We start from the raw sequence: 25,864 nt of genomic DNA on the forward strand, positions 1-25,864 counted from the left end.
ACAGAATCCTTCGAAATACCTCTTACATCCATGATTTTCTTTCCAGTCGAATCTGATACCCTGCCAATCCTTATAAAAATCAACACCTCACACCTAAAGTAGTCCAATAAGTGTAAGTCTAACTGATCTTCTAAGTGCCCTTAGTTTCTAAGTGTCTAACTTCTCTGAAAAAAAGAAACATACACACAAACAGAACTTACATATTGCTCCTGTTGTGATTAATTTTCCTAAAACATTGCTTAAAAAAAAGAAAGAAAAACAAAACAAAAACCTAAACCCTAGTCTCAAATCACTGTCAAAATTACAGGCTAAATTTTAGTCTCCAATCTAGTCCCTACCTCCCTCTTGTAACCTTACTTCCTACACTATGAAAATCATCCTTCTAAGCAAACTAGTCTATCTTCAAAATGAGTTATAGAAATTTGTAACTGAAACATTCTTGAGTTTTTCTGGAAACTTTGCTATTTATTGTCACTAACCAATGATGCTACACATGGACAAGACAGAAATACTGGCAAGGAGGGGGTGTCCCTTAAAGTAGGTTTTCCAAATGTATATGTTAAAAAGTTGACAAATTAGTTAATTTACCTGTTTTTACTTAAGTAGATGCGTTTGTATAATTAAAGTTAAGTATTTATGAAAAGTTTAATTTCACAGAAAAGTTTTCTATATGTATTACAGTAATTTTAGATTTATACTGAATAGGTGTAGTTAAATGTGTGCATTGCCAGTCACCTCCAGTAAACAAATGCACACAGCTGGGGCATGGCTTAGCACATGTCAGAATATCTGCAGCTGGCTCGGGTTAAAACTGCTGCATAGCTCTGGCTGGCTTGGCTCAGTGAATAGAGCGTAGACCTGCAGATTGAAGGGTTCTGGGTTTAATTCTGCTCAGGGCACATGCCTGGGTTGCTGGCTCGATCCCCAGTGGGGAGCATGCAGGAAGCAGCCGATCAATGGTTCTCTCTCATCGTTGATGTTTCTCTCTTTCCCTCTCCCTTCCTCTCCGAAATCAATAAAAAGATATTTTAAAAAAACAAACTGCTGCACAGCCCTGATGGTGTGGTTCAGTGGTTGAGTGTTGACCTATGAATCAGGAGGTCAAGGTTCGATTCCAGTCAGGGCACATGCCCAGGTTAGGTTGGTTGCAGGCTTGATCCTAGTAGGGGGCATGCAGGAGGCAGCCGATAAAGGATTCTCTCTCATCACTGATGTTTCTATCTTTCTCTCCCTCTCCCTTCCTGATATCAATAAAAATATATTTAAAAAAAACAACAAAAAACCCCACAAAACTGCTGCACAAAGTTGCACCATACAACAACAGAACCAATTACCACCCGAGATATAGTGTGATCACATGCTAATTATTCCCCGAACATTGTTTAGGAGTGGTTCCTCTTGGATTTAAACATGTAGACTATAGTTATAGATATGTAATATTTATTTCTGTGGGCAAAATTACTGCAGTGTTTTTCCCAACATATGGACTATTTGTTAAAATTTGCTAAAATAACAGTGAATTAATAACAAAAGAAATAACCTGTTAATTTAATTATAAGTAAATCTTTGTTAAAAGCATTTTAAAATTAACAGGGTGTTAACTTTTCACATATGACATACAGACCAGAAATTTTGTCCATTAAATCCGAAGTTCATTAAATCGAGGTCTGCAAAATCGAGTGTTTACTGTAACAGATTAACAGTAGACTGTAAATATTAAGGCAGAGCTAGGTAAGAACCAGTACAAATCAGACCAGGGGCCATAACATTCTGGAAAAAGCAAACTATAGAGTAAAAAGATCAGTGGTTGCTAGGAGTTAGGGAGAGAATGAGGAAGGAGTAAATAGGTAGAGCACAGAGGATTTTTATGGCAATGAAACTATTTTGTATACTATAATGGTAGAAAATGGACATGGATATATGTGTCCAAATCCACAGAATATACATCATGAATAAACCCTAAAGCAGCGGTTCTCAACCTGTGGGTCGCGGCCCCTTTGGCGATCGAATGACCCTTTCACAGGGGTCGCCTAAAACCATCCTGCATATCAGATATTTACATTACGATTCATAACAGTAGCAACATTACAGTTATGAAGTAGCAACAAAAATAATTTTGGGTCACAACATGAGGAACTGTATTTAAAGGGCCAGAAGGATGAGAACCACTGATGAAGCTAGGGACTTTGGGTAATAATGATGTGTCAGTATAGGTTCATCAATTGTAACATACCGCTGTAGAGTTTGATGTAGTAGTGTGGGAAGTTGTGCATGTGTGGGGCAGGGGGATATGGGAAATCTCTGTACTTTCTGTTCAATTTACTGTAAACCTAAAACTGCTCTAAAAATTTACTATTAAAAACTGCACACATAAAAATATTTAAAAATTTAATCCCTGTCCTCTGTTAAGATAATTTCCAATGTAGTTCTTCTATAGATCATTTCTGAGTAAGAAAGTATAACTTCTTAGATAACTTTTAACTTCACCAAAATCCTTCAAAAGCAACAAATGTCTGCACTAGAATTTCAGAAAGGCACTTATTTTCAAATTCTTGGTGCTTTGGCCAGGACCATAATCTTAATACATTAACATTTCAGACTTGAAGTATAACAAGCCATGTTACGATCAATGCTTACAGAAAATCATCCACTGCCAGGTAATGTTTACAATACATGAGTATAACTGTATAACTACATTATGCAAGTCTAAAAATTATTTTTAAAAACTATAAATTTTGTAACTGGAAGGAATGAAAGAGAACACTTAGTTCATCTCAATCCCTCTGAGGTCAACCACAAAAAGTATGAATTCCTTATTTGCAAAAATGATTTCCATACTCTGCCCCTGCCTACATTCTACTATCATCTTCTGCTACTCCCACCGAAATGCCTTATTCGGCTATGCAGAAACTCGCCATTTCTTAATTTGCTAAGTCTTTTCGTAACTCAGTATCTCTGAACATACATTCTTTTGTTCTGAAATTCACCAGGACCCATGCACACTTGGCGAACTCCTATTCATCTTCTATCACACTATTTGAGTCATAATCACCCAGAAAACAATTTAAGAAAAGTTTGAACATAGAATTCTAACTGTGGGATATTTCTAAGCAGAAAAAATACTGCAAAGAAATCTTGAACTTTATTTAATAGGTAGATAGGTAGTTGTGTTACTGGTATAGCAATTATTTTTTGTGTATTGTAGGGTACAGCATATGAATACATATGACTAGTGTTGGGAATCAGAATTTTATTGTGAGAGATACAAATATGAACTAAAATTAGATGAGGAAGAACCCTGTAGTGCTGAATTGGAAGGTATCAGCATGAATTCATTTAAAAAAAAAAAAAAAAGGTACTCTCTGGCTCTGTCAGGTGAAAAGGCCAATTTGCAATAGTAGGCAATAGTAATGAGTACATCTATACCCAAACTTTGGTTTTTAAATTTCATTCTTCACTAAAAAAGCAATTCTAGAACCCTTGAAGAAAAAAAAAGGTTGAGCCTATGTCTGGAGCAATAAAAATGTGAGGTAAGCCTGCGCAAGTGTTATGTTTAAGTTAAGAAAGTGTTCACAAACTAAAAGAGCCATGTCAAAGATATAGAAGCCAAACACTTGTTAAATCTTTAAAACAATTTTAGCATCAAAAAGAATACTGATATAATTATTTACATATAGATTTAAAAAGAATGCCAAGTAACAAATATAGGAGAAATATTAGAATTTTTAAAAGAGTTACCCTTTTTTTGTAGCCCCTAATGTATTAAGTGATACAGGTAAGGATCATTAAGAAATGCTAAGAACAGTGGATGAAAGGTTGTTGAGGTATTAATAAAGTCACAAAATATCCTGCAGATCATGTGCTAATTATAAAGAGGAAAATAAATCTCTACAATGGTGTGATCTAGCTATCACCACCTTAAGCAAATGATAAAATTTAGCATCACCAATAGTGGGCCAACCTAGTATTATATGCCTTGTGGTGTGATGTAATGTTAAGTTCACAACATCTCTCCTATGGAGTATGTCTGCTGAAACTGTTTATGTTTGATGTACTCATAAGGAAACAATAAGATAAATTAAGAATAAGTAAACAATCAGATAAACTAAGAATGTGGGAAATTCTACAAAACACTACCCCAAACTCTTCAAATAAACTCAATGTCATGAATAAACAAACAAACAAACAGTTGGGCATATTGTAGATAAGAGATACATATTAACCACATTACATTGATTGGATCCTAGATGACAAAAGTAAAAGAAATACTATGAAACACATTTTGGGGACAACTAGAGAAATTTAAATACAAGCTATATGTTAGATATTACTGCTGGGAGCCGGTCCATCTTTGCTGTTTCAAGGGTCCTGGCATATATGGCATACTGTTCTTAAAATGTTTGCTAACCTTCTTGGCACTATGTGTTTTAACCAAGGTCTCCTCTCTGAGAAAGGTTGTTTCCCCAGGTAGGGATTTTTCCCTGAAGTCAGGGAGGGGATAAAACTCCTTAACTAAGTGCCAGGCGGGTAGTTAATCACTTTAACTATAAACAATCACGCTTAAGCTACATAATCTTTACTCCCTGGAATGGAGATAAGAAACGCCTTAACCTTTGTAATAGAGATTGATAGGATTGAATCAACTGGTATAAATACAGATGTAATAAGACAGCAGAACACAGAACTAAGAAGACAGAACCAGGAGGCATAGAACCTACACAGAACATTCTCTAGAGACAGAAGAACTTCGCTGGAGAGAACATGGCAAAAGATACTGGACAGAAACTGGCCTCAGAACCTAGAGACAGAACCTAGCGAGAGAACATGGCAAAAGATCCTGGACTGAACCTGACTACAGAAATTGGCAAGAGAACCTGACTAGAACCTAGTGACTAAACCTGGCTGGAGAACCTGGACAGAACCTGGCTAGAGAACCTAGCGAGGGAACTTGGCTACAGAACCTGGCTGGAGAACCTAGCAAGACAACATGGACACAGAACCTGGCTGGAGATCCTAAGCAGAACTTCGCTGGAGATCCAGACCAGAACTTGGCTGGAGATCCTGGCTAGGATGCTGATCAACTGAACACTGTCTCCGTGTCCTTCCTTCCTTCGCTGACTCCATCTACACCTTTGGGAACCCCTGGACCTGCTGGGGTTGGACCCCGGCATCTGGCGCCCGAACAGGGACCCCTAGGTAAGCCCCACTCTCAGGATGGATAGGACTCCACCATAGGAAGAGGGTGGATAGTCTTCGCCGACTCCGTCCACACCTTTGAGAACCCCTGGAACAGGATTCCCATAGGTAATCCCCCCCCCCCATTGAGAACCCCCACATTCGGGACGGATAGGACTCCACCAGGGTGCTACAGACCCCCCTATAAAGAATAAGTAGGGTAAGAAGGTGGATAGTACAGAACTTAGATTGAGAAGATGTGCCATACTGAGTCCAAAGAAGACTCTGTATTGATCTTTAGATTAAGAAGATGTGCCATACTGAGTCTAAAGAAATAAGACTCTGTATTGATCTTTTAACACATATGCTTGCTAGCAGAGGAATTAAGGTTACTCCCAGTCAGAACGTTTTATACAAGAAGTATGTCCATGCTTTTCTGAGGAAGGAAAGGTAAATGTAAAGGCATGGGAGGAGGTAGGCCCAAGGAGCCTTATCCTTAACCCCACTGCAGCCTTTCCACCCAGGGAAAGTGCAGGATTGACAAGCTCTCCCTGGGGTGATAGATCAGGACTCAGGTAATAGCGGAAAGCGCCAATCCTACTCTTAAAATGGATACAAGAGACCATTTGGGGTTTTTCTTTTTAATGCCTGCTTTTAAAAAATAAAAAAGGGGGAATTTGCCGGGAGCCGGTCCATCTTTGCTGTTTCAAGGGACCTGGCATATATGGCATACTGTTCTTAAAATGTTTGCTAACCTTCTTGGCACTATGTGTTTTAACCAAGGTCTCCTCTCTGAGAAAGGTTGTTTCCCCAGGTAGGGATTTTTCCCTGAAGTCAGGGAGGGGATAAAACTCCTTAACTAAGTGCCAGGCAGGTAGTTAATCACTTTAACTATAAACAATCACGCTTAAGCTACATAATCTTTACTCCCTGGAATGGAGATAAGAAACGCCTTAACCTTTGTAATAGAGATTGATAGGATTGAATCAACTGGTATAAATACAGATGTAATAAGACAGCAGAACACAGAACTAAGAAGACAGAACCAGGAGGCATAGAACCTACACAGAACATTCTCTAGAGACAGAAGAACTTCGCTGGAGAGAACATGGCAAAAGATACTGGACAGAAACTGGCCTCAGAACCTAGAGACAGAACCTAGCGAGAGAACATGGCAAAAGATCCTGGACTGAACCTGACTACAGAAATTGGCAAGAGAACCTGACTAGAACCTAGTGACTAAACCTGGCTGGAGAACCTGGACAGAACCTGGCTAGAGAACCTAGCGAGGGAACTTGGCTACAGAACCTGGCTGGAGAACCTAGCAAGACAACATGGACACAGAACCTGGCTGGAGATCCTAAGCAGAACTTCGCTGGAGATCCAGACCAGAACTTGGCTGGAGATCCTGGCTAGGCTGCTGATCAACTGAACACTGTCTCCGTGTCCTTCCTTCTTCGCTGACTCCATCTACACCTTTGGGAACCCCTGGACCTGCTGGGGTTGGACCCCGGCATCTGGCGCCCGAACAGGGACCCCTAGGTAAGCCCCACTCTCAGGATGGATAGGGCTCCACCATAGGAAGAGGGTGGATAGTCTTCGCCGACTCCGTCCACACCTTTGGGAACCCCTGGAACAGGATTCCCATAGGTAAGCCCCCCCCCCCATTGAGAACCCCCACATTCGGGACGGATAGGACTCCACCAGGGTGCTACAGACCCCCCTATAAAGAATAAGTAGGGTAAGAAGGTGGATAGTACAGAACTTAGATTGAGAAGATGTGCCATACTGAGTCCAAAGAAGACTCTGTATTGATCTTTAGATTAAGAAGATGTGCCATACTGAGTCTAAAGAAATAAGACTCTGTATTGATCTTTTAACACATATGCTTGCTAGCAGAGGAATTAAGGTTACTCCCAGTCAGAACGTTTTATACAAGAAGTATGTCCATGCTTTTCTGAGGAAGGAAAGGTAAATGTAAAGGCATGGGAGGAGGTAGGCCCAAGGAGCCTTATCCTTAACCCCACTGCAGCCTTTCCACCCAGGGAAAGTGCAGGATTGACAAGCTCTCCCTGGGGTGATAGATCAGGACTCAGGTAATAGCGGAAAGCGCCAATCCTACTCTTAAAATGGATACAAGAGACCATTTGGGGTTTTTCTTTTTAATGCCTGCTTTTAAAAAATAAAAAAGGGGGAATTTGCCGGGAGCCGGTCCATCTTTGCTGTTTCAAGGGACCTGGCATATATGGCATACTGTTCTTAAAATGTTTGCTAACCTTCTTGGCACTATGTGTTTTAACCAAGGTCTCCTCTCTGAGAAAGGTTGTTTCCCCAGGTAGGGATTTTTCCCTGAAGTCAGGGAGGGGATAAAACTCCTTAACTAAGTGCCAGGCAGGTAGTTAATCACTTTAACTATAAACAATCACGCTTAAGCTACATAATCTTTACTCCCTGGAATGGAGATAAGAAACGCCTTAACCTTTGTAATAGAGATTGATAGGATTGAATCAACTGGTATAAATACAGATGTAATAAGACAGCAGAACACAGAACTAAGAAGACAGAACCAGGAGGCATAGAACCTACACAGAACATTCTCTAGAGACAGAAGAACTTCGCTGGAGAGAACATGGCAAAAGATACTGGACAGAAACTGGCCTCAGAACCTAGAGACAGAACCTAGCGAGAGAACATGGCAAAAGATCCTGGACTGAACCTGACTACAGAAATTGGCAAGAGAACCTGACTAGAACCTGGTGACTGAACCTGGCTGGAGAACCTGGACAGAACCTGGCTGGAGAACCTAGCGAGGGAACATGGCTACAGAACCTGGCTGGAGATCCGAACCAGAACCTCTCTGGAGATCCAGACCAGATCCTGGCTGGAGATCCTGGCTAGAGATCCTGTCTAGGCTTCTGATCAACTGAACACTGTCTCCGTGTCCTTCCTTCTTCGCCGACTCGGACTACGCCTTTGGGAACCCCTGGACCTGGTGGGGTTGGACCCCGGCAGTGTGCGGCGTGCGGGAGGCAGCCTATTGATGATTCTCTCTCATCATTGATATTTCTGTCTCTCTCCTTCTCCCTTCTCTGAAATTGATAAAACAAACAAAATTGTACATAAGACTATGTGAATTAAATCATTGTTAAAATATTAAGTATGAAATTGCCTTTTATAATATTTTCATGTACTATAACTTGAAGGAATTAAACAAATTAAAATTTTAGATATTAACTTCAAAGACCAAAAACTCAGTGCCATGTTCCTAAGGTACTCTAAACAGACTGCTTCACATTCTGTAAATTTATAACTCTATCATAACTCTATCAAAATATATCTGCACTTTTCTCTTTTACTCTCATTTCCTTTTCCCTTTATTCATTGTTTAGTGTCATCAGAGCTTATCCTGATGAAAAATAATTTGACTGATTTTGAGACCAAAAAGGGCCTATCATGTTGATAATAATTATGTGTCCTAAAGTCTGCTTTTAAATATTTGCAGAATTTTCTATAGCAAAGTTTAATTCCTGACTGACTTCTAGATTCTTGAAAATCTTATACTCATATACACATTTTCCACTATGACCACTGCCCTCTTTATCCCCATCACCACCACCAACACTGGCTGTTGTATCTGGCATACATATGAATGTTCTGTTCTCTAAGCAGAAATTAATTACAGAATAAATCTAATATAAAATGTATTCCATACTGGATTATTTTTTCTAAATTACTCTTTCAACTGCGTATGTCTTTAAATGTACCTAATAAGAAGTTGACTGTAATTGGCCTCATTTTTATTCCATTGTGTCCTTTTAATCCTGACTACTATATAATCAGTCATAGAAATTATGAGATTTCAAGAAAGTAAAGTCAGGCCTTTGAGGCATTGTTTTTTTTTCTCATTGGTATTTTTCTGGGTTAATTTTTGAAAGAGTTCATAGGTTTTTTGCAAAATTTGATGAGGAGTAACAAGTCCCTAAGGTATATTTAGTAGTTTATAGTCTTATAGTTTAATTGACAAGTAGCTAAAAAGTTTTCAAATAGACATTGCTTTAATTTTTTTAATCCTCACCTGAGGATATGTAGAGAGAGAGGAAGGGAAGGAAGAATGTGTGTGCCCGATGGGGAATTGAGCCACACCAGCCAGAGCTACATTACTTTAATTTTGTTTTATTTCAATACTATTTGATAAGATGCAAAGTTTACAGATAAGTATTACTGAGAAGGCTTATAGAATACCACATGTCTAGATTTTATTGTGTTGGTAAACCTCAAGAAAATATATAGACAGTATGTATAATTTCTTGTCTGTTCACTCCATTTTTAAAATGTTCTATAGTCATGTTGAATATGAAGTGATCCAGAATAATTGAGGTTGTCATTGGTGAAGAATTCTGAACACTTGGATCATGTTCTCATGTAGTTCTTTAACTATGATTAGGTAGAACTTCAAAATTCTATCCTTGCACTTTTGTACCTTAAGGATCAAAGGAGGTATGTGAAAAAGGAATTGGAAACTGTAAAGTACTAGACATATATAAAGTGTTATATACTTTGTTTTAAATAAAAGACCCATCTATCTTTAGAATATATTTTAGACTTGCGACCAGCTCCCTGGGCCAGAGGATGGAGGGTGTAGGCCTGTGAGAGGCTGTGGCTGGCAGCGGCTGACCCAGAGGGGCGGGGACAGCGGTCTTCTTGGCCCTAGTTGGGTTGCCATGTCCCACAGGGCTAAGGATGACTTCTTGCAGCACTACGCAGTCTCCATCCCCTTCTCCTTTTCCTGGGGCCTGTCCTGTCTCCTGGCCTTGTAACTCGAGAGACCATTTCTGTATGTAACTGGAATGAGAAAAATAATGAATTCTCAGTTCCCTGACCATACCCGCCAGCATGGAATCAGAGACTCACACTTTTGACCCTGCCTGTCGATCTTAATATGTGGGCATTAGCTTTAGTCACTAACCTCTCTGTTTACCCTTCTAGAGCTGGAGTCTGCACACTGCGGCCTCTCGCCAAATCTGGCCCACCACCTTTTTTTTTGTCAAGCCTGTGAGCTAGAATGCTTTTTACATTTTTTTAATAGTTGAAAAAAGTCAAAAGAATAATGTTCTGTGACAGGTGAAAATGATATGAAATTTAAGTATCTAAAAATACAATTTTATTGGAATACAAAAAAAGAATATATTTTAAGGGAACCATGACCATGTGTTCATTTACATGTAGGCTGCAGACTAGGAAGAAGAAACTTGCTTCAGTAATAATAGTTGAGTGGTTCAGTGACCTTCACCTGTCATGTACTGTCTAATGTTGAAACACAGATGGCATAGTATGAGAGGCTATGCCACTGAATAAAAAATATACTTTTCTCACCCTAACCTGTTTGGCTCAGTGGATAGAGCATTGGCCTGCAAACCAAAGGGTCCTGGGTTTGATTCTAGTCAAGGGCACATACCTTGGTTGCAGCCTCCTCTCTAGCCCAGGTCCTGGTCCGGGTTCTTGCTGGTGGCAACCAATCAATGTATTTCTCTCACATCAGTGTTTCTCTCTGTCTTTCACTCTCTCTTCCACTCTCCCTAAAAAAAAAAAACTATGGAAAATATCCTTGGGTAAGGATTGACAACAACAACAAAAGGTTCTTTTCTCTATTCAAGTTGCTATTTTACTCTTTTTGTTATTACAGTCTTTCTTTCCTAGCTGTCAGATTTGTACTATAGGAAGGTAAGATATAGAAAAGATTTGGGGTGAAGTAGTAGAAAAGAGGGAAAAATTTGTTTTTTCTATCATAAAATGAAAAATACTGTTATTTTACCATACTAAATATGGATGTTTACTTGTATCATTGTATATTTGATAAATTTATAATTTTTTCTTTTAATCTGAATTTTATAATTGGGTCTAAATTATTATCTCAGTTATTGCACAAGTAGCCTTAACACAAATTTGCTAACTTACTCTGTTTCTATAGTTTTCAGCATATGATTTCATCCCTTCGTCAAAATTAAAGCCCTCCCAAGGAATGTCAGTCAATGATGATTTATGTTTTAGCAGAAAAAGAGTATCAAGAAACTTATTTCAAAGTAGTCGGGATTTTAACTCAGATTCACTTCCTGTATGTGCTGCTGGTAAGTAATAGGTGCAGATAATTGATATGTTGAACTAAGTGAAATATGTCTCTAAACTTTATAGTTTATTTAAGGGCTCATAGAACTTACAATCTAGTAGGCAATTTAGATTCAATAAATATTTGTTAAAGATCTGATAAGAGTGGACACTTAGACATAAATTGTCTCTTAAGACCCTGGAGGGGCTTCTCATTGAAACCCTTTAAGTCCTAATATAAGTCAATATTATTGAGTATCTCCTATGTATCAGGTACTTTCCTAAGTACTGGGCATATAGCTGTCAACAAAGAGGGAAAGCTTTGTGCCTAGTAGATCTTGCAGTCTGTTTGGAATGAAGCAGATATTAAATTAATGTAAATCAGATTAGATGGTGATAAATGCTATGGAAAAAAATAAGCAGAGAAGAGGAATATGAAGGAAGTCCTATTTTAAATAATGTATTGAAAGAAGGCCATAGTCAGATAAAAATACTTGAAACAAACTACATAGAGAGAAGAGCAAATAATTCCAGGAAGAGGGAACAGTAAGTGCAGAGTATGGAACAAGTTTGAGAAAGATCAAAGAGTCTGTTAAGTCTGGAATGAAATGAATAAGACGAAGAGAAGGAGAAAATGAAATTCAAGAGATATTAGGACCCTAGTCCATTTGTCTCAGTGGATAGAGCGTTGGCCTTCGGACTAAAGGGTGCTGGGTTCAATCCCAGTAGGGGGCACATGCCCGGGTTGTGGACTCAATCCCCAGTAGGGGGCATGCAGGAGGCAGCTGATCAATGATTCTCTCATCATTGATGTTTCTCTCTCTCCCTCTCCCTTCATCTCTGAAATCAATAAAAATATATTTTTTAAAAAAGAAATATTAGGTGTTCTTATTTATAAGACCTAATGGGCTATTGAATAAACTTGACATTTACTCTGAATGAGGGATATTTTGAGGAAAGAAATAACATCATTTGCTTTGTTTTGAACATTATATTTATTTATTGTTTATTTGTTTTAATATATTTTTATTGATTTCAGAGAGGAAGAGAGAGAGAGAGAAACATCAATGATGAGAGAATCATTGATCGGCTGCTTCCTGCACGCCCCCTACTGGGGGATTGAGCCTGCAGCCCGGGCATGTGCACTTGACCAGAATCAAACCCAGGACCCTTCAAACCCTAGACCAGTGATGGGGAACCTTTTGAGCTCGGTGTGTCAGCATTTTGAAAAGCCCTAACTTAACTCTGGTGCTGTGTCACATATAGAAATGTTTTGATATTCGCAACCATAGTAAAACAAAGATTTATATTTTTGATATTTATTTTATATTTTTAAATGCCATTTAACAAAGAAAAATCGGCCAAAAAAATGAGTTCGCGTGTCACCTCTGACACGCGTGTCATAGGTTTGCCATCACCGCCCTAGACCAATGTTCTATCTACTGAGCCAAACCGGCTAGGGCTTGAACATTATATTTAAAATAGACTTAAGGAGGGCAAGGGTGAAAACAGGGAGTCTGTTGTAGTAATCCAGGCTAGAATTGATGGGGGCTTTGACCAGAGTAGCAATGAATGTAATTAAAGTGATTAGATTCCGATTATATGTCAAAGGTAGAGTTGATAGGATTTGTTGATGGATTGGGTATAGAGCAGCCGTGGGCAAACTACGGCCCGAGGGCCGGATCCGGCCCGTTTGAAATGAATAAAACTAAAAATAAAAAAAAGACCGTACCCTTTTATGTAATGATGTTTACTTTGAATTTATATTAGTTCACACAAACACTCCATCCATGCTTTTGTTCCGGCACTCCGGTCCAGTTTAAGAACCCATTGTGGCCCTCGAGTCAAAAAGTTAGCCCACCCCTGGTATAGAGGGACGGAGGGAGGGAGGGAGAGGAGGGAGGGAAAAGTCAAGAGTACCATAAGGTTTTCTTGGTTAGAGCAACTAGAAAGATGTTTAATTGCCTAAGTAAGTGTTACAGAAAGTAAATATAGTAGTTCAGAGTACATTGGCATTGGCATGGGCATATCAGTCAGAAAAGACATTGAAGAGGAGATAGTATTTGAATTTCATCTTTTTGGGATGTATACGATACAAGTAGTTAGATGGAAAGTATGACAAGTGCAAAGGCTTAACATTATTGAATTCTTTTTTTTTTAAGAAAGAGAGAGAGGAAGGGAGAGGGATAGAAAGAGAGAAACATTGATGAGAGAGAAATATCATCCATCAGCTGCCTCTTGCACACCCCTTACTGGGGATCAAGTCCACAAACGGCATGTGCCCTGACTGGGAATCAAACCAGTGACCTCTTAGTTCTTGGGTCGATCAATGCTCAACCACTGAGCCACACCAGCTGGGCTCAAAGGCTTACATTAAGAAAAAGCTTGAGATATTCTGGGAGCTGTGTAAAGACAAGATTCACTGTAGATGGTCAAAGATAAATTTGGATTTAGGGATCCCTGTAGCTAAGCTGCTCATACTGGTAAGCTATAGGGACCTATTGGAGATTTGTTGTTGTTGTTATTGTAAAGGAAAAAAGCTAGTTGATAGTTATTTACAAATGGAATAAAAGGAATAATCAGGAAAATTTGATGACTAGGGGAGTAGAGAAAGATGTCAAAACTTAACACCTGACTAATTAGAAAAATGATCATGTATGTGTTAACAAAATTAGTTGGAAATGAAAAATATTTTATAAGGTAAAGATGGAGTTTGTCATAGATATTAACATTTATTTAGTATCCAAATGATATTAGTTACTGAAATTTGTTGACTATGAGTTTGGACACAATATTTAGAAAACATTGTTATCCTAGTAGAATTTATAGATCTTTATGCAGTAAGTAGTATTCCATGGTATTTTCATATAAAAATGAAGTGTCATAATGATTGTATAGTTTAATGTTTATTTTCAGGCCTGCAATTGAGGCATGTGCCATTGTCCAGAGTTGAACCCAGGACCCTTCAGTCCAAATTCCAATGCTCTATTCACGAGCCAAACCTGCTAGGGCCTAGTAGTACAGATTTTAAATAACTGAATGATAAGACAACATATAACCCAATTCTAGATTGGATGTTACAGATTATAAGTATATAGGAATTCAAGAAAGGAAAAGATAATAGGTATTGAAGTGATTTATAAAAATACCAAGAAAGAGGCTGGACTTTAAAGAACAAAGGGTTGCCCTAACTGGTTTGGCTCAGTGGATAGAGCGTCAGCCTGCGGACTCAAGGGTCGCAGGTTCGATTCTGGTCAAGGGCAAGTACCTTGGTTGCAGGCACGTCCCCAGTGGGGAGTGTGTAGGAGGCAGCTGATCAATGTTCTCTCTCATTGATGTTACTAACTCTCTATCCCTCTCCCTACCTCTCTGTTAAAAAATCAATAAAATATATTTAAAAAAAAAAAACAAAGGGTCAAAGGGTCTGTGATTGGCAGTGAGGCAAAAGGGACTACTGCAGGTAGGGAGAATAACAGAAGCATGAATGTGAGAATTAACCTAGAAGATGTCCAGTACCTGAAGGATAAAGGAACTTGAAATTATAAGAAGAGAATTTTTAAAATAGTTTCAGAACTGCAAGTGATCAGCTGATTTTATATATAAACTAGAGGCCTGATGCATGAAATTCATGCAAGAGTAGGCCTTCCTTCCCCCAGCTGCTGGCACCAGCTTCCCTCGAAGCCCTGGCTTCATCCAGAAGGTCGTCCGGAAGGATGTCCAGTCTAATTAGCATATTACACTTTTATTATTATAGATAAATGAATGCCAGAGAGGCCATTATTACCTTCTTTAATTCAGACTTATTCCTCTGCCCAGAATTAACCTTAACTAGCCACAGGAGAGGGAAAGAAATCTGGGAAGTATACCTGGATAAGATTGGGAGCTATGTGAATGCTGTGTTATATGTTAGGAAAGAAGGTAGACGTGTTTTGCAGTAGAAATTTTTTGGGTTGAGTGTATACTACAAATACTAGGAAGAAGGAAAGCCAGGTCTGAAGGAACATTCCATGGTAAGAGAAGGGAGCATGTAGGAAGAAACTGCCTTTGTCTGCATTTTTCAATATGCTTTTCTCTGTACTTTACCTGTCTATTTTCTGTCCTTTAATCCCTGCTGCTAATCAGCTCTGCCAGTAGCAAAAGCTTTATGCCTTTCTTGCCTGCCATGATCACTTTCCATGTATTTTTATATTTAATTCCACACAAATGATACCATTTATGAAATTAGATTTATTCATGAAATAAAGCTAACTTTTATTATATTTTTATTCTTCCTTCCAAAGGCACTACTGGGACTCATCAGACAAATCTTTCTGGGAAATGTGGACAACTTGGATTTTCACAGATATGTGGTAAAACTGGAAGTGTGGATTCTGACTTACAATACCTGGGGACAACTAACAGTTATCAAGATAAAGGTTTCAATTCCAAATTTATTTAAATACAAATGATATATATAAATGTTGTGTGGGGTTTTCAAACCTAGCTTGTATGTTATTTTGTATAATCATACTCATCAAAAAAGTTATATTTTAGTAAAAATTTTCAACACATTTAAATAGCTATTACCCCAAAATGATAAATACCATAATCTTCATATAAATACTAGAGGCTGGCCCAATGCACGAAAATCGTGCAAGAGTAGGCCTTTCTTCCCCAAGCTACCAGCACCGGCTTCCCTCTGGCACCTGGGACCCAGGCTTCCCTCAAAGCCCCAGTTTCCTCTGGAAGGACGTCCGGTCTAATTAGCATATTACGCTTTTATTATTATAGTCACTGATTAAAATTAGAGTTTCTACTCATGGTGGAGATGAGCATTTTAATACCAAGTAATTGAACGTAACATTATTCATTAAGGAGTACTGTGTTAGCAGAAGAGAGTTATTTTCCATAACAGTTTTAAATTTTGAGGCTATTTAGAATTTATTATATTCCCTGTTAGGAACCATAACTTCCTGACTAGCTTTCATTTCAGATCTCTTATATGTCTGAAAGATATAGAACAAAAGGAAGATTTGAGGCTGTCAGTCATATGGATTTTGGATTTGAAAATGTTTTTTTTTTCTTCCATGCTAATTAATAGCTTTATCAAGTATTATTTAGAGGTAGGAACAAATCAAATATTTCTAAGAGATATTAATGATACTGATGTATGTACCTCTTTCTGTATTTGGTGGTGAAAAGTAATTCTCATTTGAAATTAGTAAAGAGGATTTAGTTAATATAACACTTATATTTTAACTACCTTTTCCTCCATCCACTCCAAAGGGCCATGTAATTCCATAAAGTTTTCCTTTGTGGTGTTCTTCCCAATAAAATAATTTATCTTTCTTAATAATATAGGGATTTCCTAAATCTTGGCTAGATGCCTTTGGGACTCAAAATTTTTTTTTTAAATATATTTTATTGATTTTTTACAGAGAGGAAGGGAGAGGGATAGGGAGTTAGAAACATTGATCAACTGCCTCCTACACACTTCCCACTGGGGACGTGCCTGCAACCAAGGTACTTGCCCTTGACTGGAATTGAACCCGGGACCCTTGAGTCCGCAGGCCAATGCTCTATCCACTGAGCCAAACCGGTCAGGGCGGGACTCATAATTAATAGACGCAGAGAGGATTCTCTGTGTTGCTTGGCCTGTTCCTGTTTAGGATATCCCTAAATGGTTACATTACCTTTGAAGGCTACCTTCACTCTCAGTGCTTAATCAGATCTTTGTAGTGCATCTAATTTTCTATAACCTCTCAGAATACCTATTATAGAGCAGTGGCTAAAGAGATACCATGTTCTTCTAAAGTCAAGATTTAGAGAGGAACCAAGGTGGCGGCATAGGTAAATACTGGCTCCCACAACCATAACTAAAATACAGAACAACCATCATCCAGAAACACCTGGAAGCTGGCTGAATGGAAATCCTACAACTAGAGAAGTAAATAAAGCACACTGAGACTGGTAGGAGGTGAGGAAGTGCAGAATGGGCTGGTCCGGCACCCATGTGTATCATTTTTTTTTAACCGGGAGAGAGATCGTCTCTGTGGAGGCCACCCATGAGGAGCAAGGGGTTCCAGCCCCATACCAGAAACCCGGTCCAAGGCCCCGGAGCTGAGAAGAGAACTCCCTGTAGCTATGGGCTGTAAAAACCAGTGCAACTTGGGGCTCAGTGACACTGAGGCTGCTGGAAACCCAGCTGTTCCTCTTAAAAGGCCGACACCACAAACAGAACTTACAAGGTCCTGCTTCCTCTGAGCTCCAGCACCAGGGCAAGGCTCTGGGGGACCCAGACACATATGAGAAGGAACTGGATTGTCTAGCATTGGGGCAAGTACTCAGGGGCAGCTTTCTCTCAGACAGAGTTGCTTACAAGGATCATTGTTCCTATGCTGGGACCTCCCAGTAGGTTGCAAGGCTGACTGGTGCCATTTCTTTCTTTTTTTTAATATATATTTTATTGATTTTTTACAGAGGGGAAGGGAGAGAGATAAAGAGTTAGAAACATCGATGAGAGAGAAATATCAATCAGCCGCCTCCTGCACACCTCCTATTGGGGATGTGCCCACAACCAAGGTACATGCCCTTGACCAGAATCGAACCCGGGACCTTTCAGTCCGCAGGCCAACGCTCTATCCACTGAGCCAAACCGGTTACAGCTGACTGGCACCATTTCTGTTTGCTCCACCCTGGTGATTCCCTAAGACCCTGCCTCATCCAATTTACAACCCCACCCAAGCTATGTGCAGCAGCTTTTGCATATGAATGGCCTGTTCTTGCTCAGGCTAAAATCTGTCAAACAAGCTGCAGCTGGGTCAGGGAGCTCCAAACCTATCAATTAACCAGTTAACTGCCACGCGTCCAAAACAGAAACCATCCCCACACACTACAATATTTTGAATTTAATTTAAAAAATCAATTTGCAATGGCTATTATAAAAATAAATATATTACAATTCAGGTGTTCTTGAATATTTTCAGTTGAAAATTCTCACGAAAAATTATTTTAAAGTTGGTCAGGGCTGCCACTTAGGGAAAACATTTTTTTTTTTTAATTCTTCCAAAGGACATTTTTAATTATTTTTACGTAGCACATACACAATGGGGGGGAAAAAGTATTATTTACACTTAGTTATTAAAATTGTCTGACTATATGATAAAATTCAAAACACAGTACAACACATAACGGAACATTACATTGTTTATAAAAGTATTTGGTTTCTTTTTGCTATTTTGTACCAATACTAGTAGAAGAGCATACCAAACACCTTTTCCACGTAGGTTTTATTTTCTTTTTTTTTTTAAATTAAATCTTTATTGTTCAGATTATTACATTTGTTCCTCTTTTTCCCCCATAACTCCCCTGCTCCCAGTTCCCGCCCCACCCTCCGCCCTCACTCCCCACCCACTGTCCTCATCCATAGGTGCACGATTTTTGTCCAGTCTCTTCCCACATCTCCCACACCCCTTTCCCCCCCAAGAATAGTCAGTCCATTCCCTTTCTATGTCCCTGATCCTATTATAATCACCAGTTCATTCTGTACATCAGATTATTTATTCACTTAATTCTTAGATTCATTTGTTGATAGATGCATATTTGTTGTTCATAATTTGTATCTTTACCTTTTTCTTCCTCTTCCTCTTCCTCTTCTTAAAGGATACCTTTCAGCATTTCATATAATACTGGTTTGGTGGTGATGAACTCCTTTAGCTTTTTCTTATCTGTGAAGCTCTTTATCTGACCTTCAATTCTGAATGATAAAGTAATCTTGGTTGTAGGTTCTTGGCATTCATCACTTTGAATACTTCTTGCCACTCCCTTCTGGCCTGCAAAGTTTCTGTTGAGAAATCAGCTGACATTCGTATGGGTATTCCCTTGTAGGTAACTGAGTTTCTTTCTCTTGCTGCTTTTAAGATTCTCTCTTTGTCTTTTGCTCTTGGCATTTTAATGATGATGTGTCTTGGTGTGGTCCTCTTTGGATTCCTTTTGTTTGGGGTTCTCTGCGCTTCTTGGACCTGTAAGTCTATTTCTTTCACCAGGTGGGGGAAGTTTTCTGTCATTATTTCTTCAAATAGGTTTTCAATATCTTGCTCTCTCTCTTCTTCTGGCACCCCTATAATTCAGATGTTGGCACGTTTGAAGCTGTCCCAGAGGCTCCTTACACTATCTTCGTATTTTCGGATTCTGTTTTCGTTTTGCTTTTCCGGTTGGGTGTTTTTTGCTTCTTCACATTTCAATTCTTTGACTTGATTCTTGCGCTCCTCTGGTCTGCTGTTGGGTGTCTGTATAATATTCTTTATTTCAGTCAGTGTATGCCTAATTTCTAGTTGGTCCTTTATCACAACATCGAGGGTCTCATTAGATTTCTTGAGGATCTCACTACATTTATCAGCAGTTTTTAGAAGATTATTGAAAGACCTTAAAAGTGTGGTTTTGAGCTCTATATCTTCCATTTCTGACATCTGCGTCCAGTTTCTTTGTCTCCGCATTTTTTATGCTTTCTTGGTGCAACCCCTAGTGGTCTTTATGCGCAGTCTTGTTGTAGGTAAGCCTAGATTGTTGTAGGTAATACCAGGGAGGGTTTGACCTCCAGGCCAACTGGCTGTGAGAATCAGCTGTGTCTGCAGTGAGAGAACTTCTGTCCTCTAGGGAGGTGCTAATCTAGCCTTTGCCTGAGGCTATCCCGCAAATGCCTCTGTGCAGGGCTTGGGCAGGGCGGGTCGCACGGGATCAACAGGGTGGGCCAGAGCAGGCAGTTATGGCTGCTCTCAGTCCCGTCCCCAGGGGCTCTGCCTCTCTGAGTCCCAGCACCCGCTGCAAACCTCGGAGAGAAAGCTGCACTCACTCCGACCGAAGCCAGACAGTCCCGCTTCTCCCGTTTGAGTCTGGGTCCCTAAAGACTCTCCTGTATCTGGAGCTCAGAGTCTGCGACTCCCTCCTGATTGAAAACGCCAACCACGCCCTCAGCCACCAGCCCGCTCCGCGCACTCCGCACCTTAGTATTTGACTTCAGCACTGCGCCTCCTCTGAGTCTCGGTATGCGTTTCTCTTTCCTCCTAGTTGTAGGACTTCCATCCAGCCAGCTTTCCTATGGTTCTGGGTGATGTCCGTTCCGTCTTTTAGTTGTATTTTTGAAGTGGTTTTTCGAGGCAGTAAACTCCAGCGTTAACCTATGCCGCCATCTTGGTTCCTTTTTCGGTTTTATTTTCTAATCAGCAGATATTCCCCCAAAAAATGTCGTTTGTATAATCTGGATGGCAAGTCGGTGGTATAACATTTTCTTTTCTCAGGTTGTGCTAATTTATGTTTTTTAATTAATTGCATGATTACCTGTAACTGGAAATCACCAAGTGTAATATTGCTAGTATTTTTGCGGCTGTAGACACACGTAGTGTGTGGGGACGGTCCGCTGCTTGCGTCTGTAGACACTTATGGTGTACAAAGGGTAAAGAGCCCAAGACCTGGCACCAGAACCAGCCTGCCTTGCTTCATAGCTGGGCCTCATTTGGGCACTTCCAAACCCGATACAAAGAGGAGGAATCTGCAGATCTCTCTGTAGCTCCTACTGGGTGGCCCTAGGCAGTGACTGACTTTGCACCTCCCTGGAGACCCAAGAGCCAGTGTACCCAGTGGTCAGTGTCAGACCATACCAGATTACACCTCTACACATCCATAAGCGACACACTCAAGGGGCAGATTCAGTGAGCGCCAAAGCTCCACTGAAGCAAGTACTGCTCTAAAAGGGTGTCTCCTGCATAGCAGCTCTCCCATTGTAGTCGCAGCTTGTCCTCACAGCCAATTGGCCTCGAGGTCAATTCCTCCCAATGACACCAACAGCAATCAAGTCTCAACTACAACAAGACTGCTCACAGCCCACAAAGGGGTGCACCTACAGTGCTCAGTTCAGGTGACTGGGAGGCTTAGCCACTGGGCCCTACAAGACACCTACTACACCAGGTGCAATGGGCCACTAGTCTATACCAATAAAAGGGTAATTTGCAAATTAACCATCACTCTGCCACAAAGATGGTAGCACCCATAGCCACAAAGATGGCGGCGCCCATAGCCACAAAGATGGTGGTGCCAGCTGGAACCAACCAGAGCGAGCAGGACCCTTGGCTTCCTTTGGGCGGGACACTTGGCTTCTTTTGTCGCCCCAGTGACAAAGGAAGCCAAGCCTCCCACAAGCCCCTGCCAGCTGCTCAGGGCCGGCCTCTGGGCGGTGGCTATGGAGCTGACCCGGAGTGGGCGGGATGTGGCTCCGGCCCAAAGCAAAGGTGGGAGGTGGCGGCCAGAGCGAAGGCCCAGATCCCAGGTGCCAGAGGGAAGCCGGTGCTGGCAGCCAGGGGAAGGAAGGCCTATTCTTGCACGAATCTTCATGCATCAGGCCTCTAGTCATTTAGAATTGAAGGTCAGAGAAAGAGCTTCACAGACAAGAAAAGGTTAAAGGAGTTCATCACCACCAAATCAGTATTATATGAAATATGGAAAGGTATTCTTTAAGAAGAAGAAAAAGAAAAAGATCAAAATATGAACAACAAAATGGCAACAAATACATACCTATCAATAATTGAATCTAAAAATCAAAATAAACAAATAAGAAATCTAATGAACAGAATAAAATGGTGAATAAAATAGAATCAGAGGCATGGAAATGAAACGATTCTCAGAGGGAAGGGTGGTGGAGGTGCGTGAAGAGATTAAACAAAGATTTTATGTGCAGGTATGCTGGGAGCCGGTCCATCCTTGCTGTTTCAAGGGACCTGGCATATATGGCATACTGTTCTTAATATGTTTGCTCACCTTCTTGGCACTATGTGTTTTAACCAAGGTCTCCTCTCTGAGAAAGGTTGTTTCCCCAGGTAGGGATTTTCCCCTGAAGTTAGGGAGGGAATAAAACCTCTTAACTAAGTGCCAGGCGGGTAATTAATCACTTTAACTATGAACAATCATGCTTAAGCTACATAATCTTTACTCCCTGGAATGGAGATAAGAAACGCCCTAACCTTTGTAATAGAGATTGATAGGATTGAATCAACTGGTATAAATACAGATGTAATAAGACAGCAATAGAACTCAGAACTTAGAATACAGAGCTTAGAACACAGAACTGAGAAGACAGAACCTACACAGAACCTAGAGACAGAAGAACTTCGCTGGAGAGAACATGGCAAAAGATCCTGGACTGAACCTGATTACAGAAATTGGCAAGAGAACCTGACTAGAACCTGGTGACTGAACCTGGCTGGAGAACCTGGAGAACCTGGCTGGAGAACCTAGCAAGACAACATGGATACAGAACCTGGCTGGGGAACCTAGCAAGAGAACATGGACACAGAACCTGGCTGGGGAACCTAGCAAGAGAACATGGACACAGAACCTGGCTGGAGATCCTAAGCAGAACTTCGCTGGAGATCCAGACCAGAACTTGGCTGGAGATCCTGGCTGGAGATCCTGGCTAGGCTGCTGATCAACTGAACACTGTCTCCGTGTCCTTCCTTCTTCGCGGACTCCATCCACACCTTTGGGGACCCCTGGACCTGCTGGGGTTGGACTCCGGCATATGGGTCCAGGGGTTCATGTCCCTGTTCGGGCGCCAGATGCCGGAGTCCAACCCCAGCAGGTCCAGGGGTCCCCAAAGGTGTGGATGGAGTCCGTGAAGAAGGAAGGACACGGAGACAGTGTTCAGTTGATCAGCAGCCTAGCCAGGATCTCCAGCCAGGATCTCCAGCCAAGTTCTGGTCTGGATCTCCAGCGAAGTTCTGCTTAGGATCTCCAGCCAGGTTCTGTGTCCATGTTCTCTTGCTAGGTTCCCCAGCCAGGTTCTGTGTCCATGTTCTCTTGCTAGGTTCCCCAGCCAGGTTCTGTATCCATGTTGTCTTGCTAGGTTCTCCAGCCAGGTTCTCCAGCCAGGTTCTGTCCAGGTTCTCCAGCCAGGTTCAGTCACCAGGTTCTAGTCAGGTTCTCTTGCCAATTTCTATAATCAGGTTCAGTCCAGGATCTTTTGCCATGTTCTCTCCAGCGAAGTTCTTCTGTCTCTAGGTTCTGTGTAGGTTCTGTCTTCTCAGTTCTGTGTTCTAAGCTCTGTATTCTAAGTTCTGAGTTCTAAGTTCTGTCTCTTGCTGTCTTATTACATCTGTATTTATACCAGTTGATTCAATCCTATCAATCTCTATTACAAAGGTTAGGGCGTTTCTTATCTCCATTCCAGGGAGTAAAGATTATGTAGCTTAAGCATGATTGTTCATAGTTAAAGTGATTAATTACCCGCCTGGCACTTAGTTAAGAGGTTTTATTCCCTCCCTAACTTCAGGGGAAAATCCCTACCTGGGGAAACAACCTTTCTCAGAGAGGAGACCTTGGTTAAAACACATAGTGCCAAGAAGGTGAGCAAACATATTAAGAACAGTATGCCATATATGCCAGGTCCCTTGAAACAGCAAGGATGGACCGGCTCCCAGCACAGGTATGCATTACATAGGGGCACAGATAATGGGGTTGAGAAGGCCTGGGGTGGGGTGGGAACCAGGTGGAAGGGGGCAATGAGGGCGAAAAAGAGGGACATCTGTAATCTCAACAATAAAGATTTTAAAAAAAGAAAGTCAAGATTTAACTTATTAGTAAGTTATACGTTAAAAATTTTGTCAAGCCCACCACCTTCTCAGCTAACATTCTCCATGGTATTTCTGAAGGGCCCAGTGTATGAATGCCAAATGCCAAATCATCTAGAAGTTCCCATCCCAATTTTAAATGCTGCAGTGAACCACGCTAAATGTTGGACGTGTTGGTTTCTTTTGTTGCAAACATTGGGTCTCTCTATGTGTATAAAGAAATCTGATGTTTGATTTCTTTGTAAGAAATATACAGAGTGTCCTTCCCAAAATTATACACACTTTAACAGCTGATCGCTAAATTTTGAAAATGAAATGTGTTTTAATAAAATTGCCTTTATAATTATTAAAAGTGTATGTACACATTAATGGGGAATACCTTATATTTAAATCTCTTAAAAAAGAAATATATAATTATACCCTGGCATGGAAGCATCAGAATCTATTAATAGAGCACTTAATTGAAATCAGGAAATAAAGTTTTCATTCGTATATAAATTTTGACCACTGTAGCCCATTTTCCACCCAAATAAGATTTAGGTAGTAGCAGAGGTTCTAACTTTGTCAAATATGAATTAAAAGTAGCAGGAGGCGGCTGATCGATGTTTCTCTCTCATCGATGTTTCTAGCTCTCTATCTCTCTCCCTTTCTCTCTGTAAAAAATCAATAAAATATATTTAAAAAATAAAATAAAAGTAAAGTAAATAATATATATTGCTTAAGTCTTCAGAAGAATGTTGTATTTGTTAGTATACATAAGCTAGGTCTTTTGTCATGGAAAGTATTCCAAAAAAATATTGAAGGAAAATTTAAGGGAACCCCTAAAAAGTACAAGTAGACTTTTATATTAGCTGAGGAGTAAAACAAAAAAGTCAATAAAAGGTAAGAAAAAACGTAATAAAGAAGAAGCACAAAATAAGATGGTTGAAGTAAACCATATCAGCAGTTGCTATAAAGATAAATGGACAGAGTGGACATTTAAATAACAGAGATGATTAGATTTTTAAAATTTAAAAACTAAGTTACACCCAAAATAGATCAGAATAGAATTGGAGAAAGTAAAGCATGCAAAACATGCAGTAGTCCCCTCTTATTCACAGTTGTGATTTCTACGGTTTCAGTTACCTCACAGTTAACCTAGATCCAGAAATACTAAATGGAAATAATAAATTTATTTATTTTACCCAGAAATAAATGATTTATAAGTTTTAAACTACGTACTGTTCTGAGTAGTGCAATGAAATCTCTCTCTCACTTGTCCCACTGAGGACATGAATCATTTCTGTATCCAATGTATCCACTCTGTATACACTACCCAGATCAACTGTTGTGGCATTGCAGGGCTTGTATTCAAGTAATCCATATATTATTTAATAGTGGTCCCAAAGCACAAGAGAGGTGATGCTGGCAATTCAGATATGCCTTAGAGAAGTCGTAAATTGCTTTCTTTAAGTGAAAAGTTGAGTACAGTACAATAGGATGTTTGAGAGAGAGACCACATTCAATTCATGTAACTTTTTTTTTTTTCAATCAAAGATTTTTTTTTAATATATTTTTTATTGATTAAGATATTACATATGTGTCCTTGTCCCCATGTTACCCTCTACCCCCCCCCCCCCCCGCTCATGCCCTCACCCCCCTGTTGTCCATGTCCATTGATTAGGCCTATATGCTTGCATATAAGTCCTTTGGTTGATCTTTCCCCCTTACCCCCACCCTCCCCTACCTTCCCTCCTAGTCCCGACAGTCCAATCAATGCCTCTCCGTCTCTGGATCAGTCCCTGTTCATCAGCTTATGTTGTTCATTATATTCCACAAATGAGTGAGATCATGTGGTATTTATCCGCTCTCCAGTTCCATCCATGCTGTGGCAAATGGTAAGAGTTCCTTTTTCTTCTTCCTCTTCTTAAAGAATACCTTTCAGCATTTCATATAATGCTGGTTTGGTGGTGATGAACTCCTTTAGCTTTTTCTTATCCGTGAAGCTCTTT

The 25,864-nt window shown here is 40.1% G+C and overlaps 1 protein-coding gene across 11 annotated transcripts in view; it reads left to right on the top strand.

Annotated features, from left to right (window-relative positions):
• The window catches only part of TOGARAM1 (TOG array regulator of axonemal microtubules 1), a 137,686-nt gene that overhangs the window by 20,644 nt on the left and 91,178 nt on the right, over window positions 1-25,864 (top strand). For all 11 annotated transcript variants that reach the window (XR_004973696.1, XR_004973698.1, XM_036346798.1 and 8 more), the window contains exons 2-3: window positions 11,144-11,300; window positions 15,558-15,692. Coding sequence is in view for 9 of the 11 variants with exons in the window: in XM_036346798.1 (XP_036202691.1) it covers window positions 11,144-11,300; window positions 15,558-15,692 (292 nt within the window). In the remaining 2 variants the exon portion in view is untranslated. The remainder of the gene's footprint in view (window positions 1-11,143; window positions 11,301-15,557; window positions 15,693-25,864) is intronic.

Source organism: Myotis myotis, unplaced genomic scaffold, assembly GCF_014108235.1.
Source record: "Myotis myotis isolate mMyoMyo1 unplaced genomic scaffold, mMyoMyo1.p scaffold_m19_p_1, whole genome shotgun sequence".
NCBI lineage: Eukaryota > Metazoa > Chordata > Mammalia > Chiroptera > Vespertilionidae > Myotis > Myotis myotis.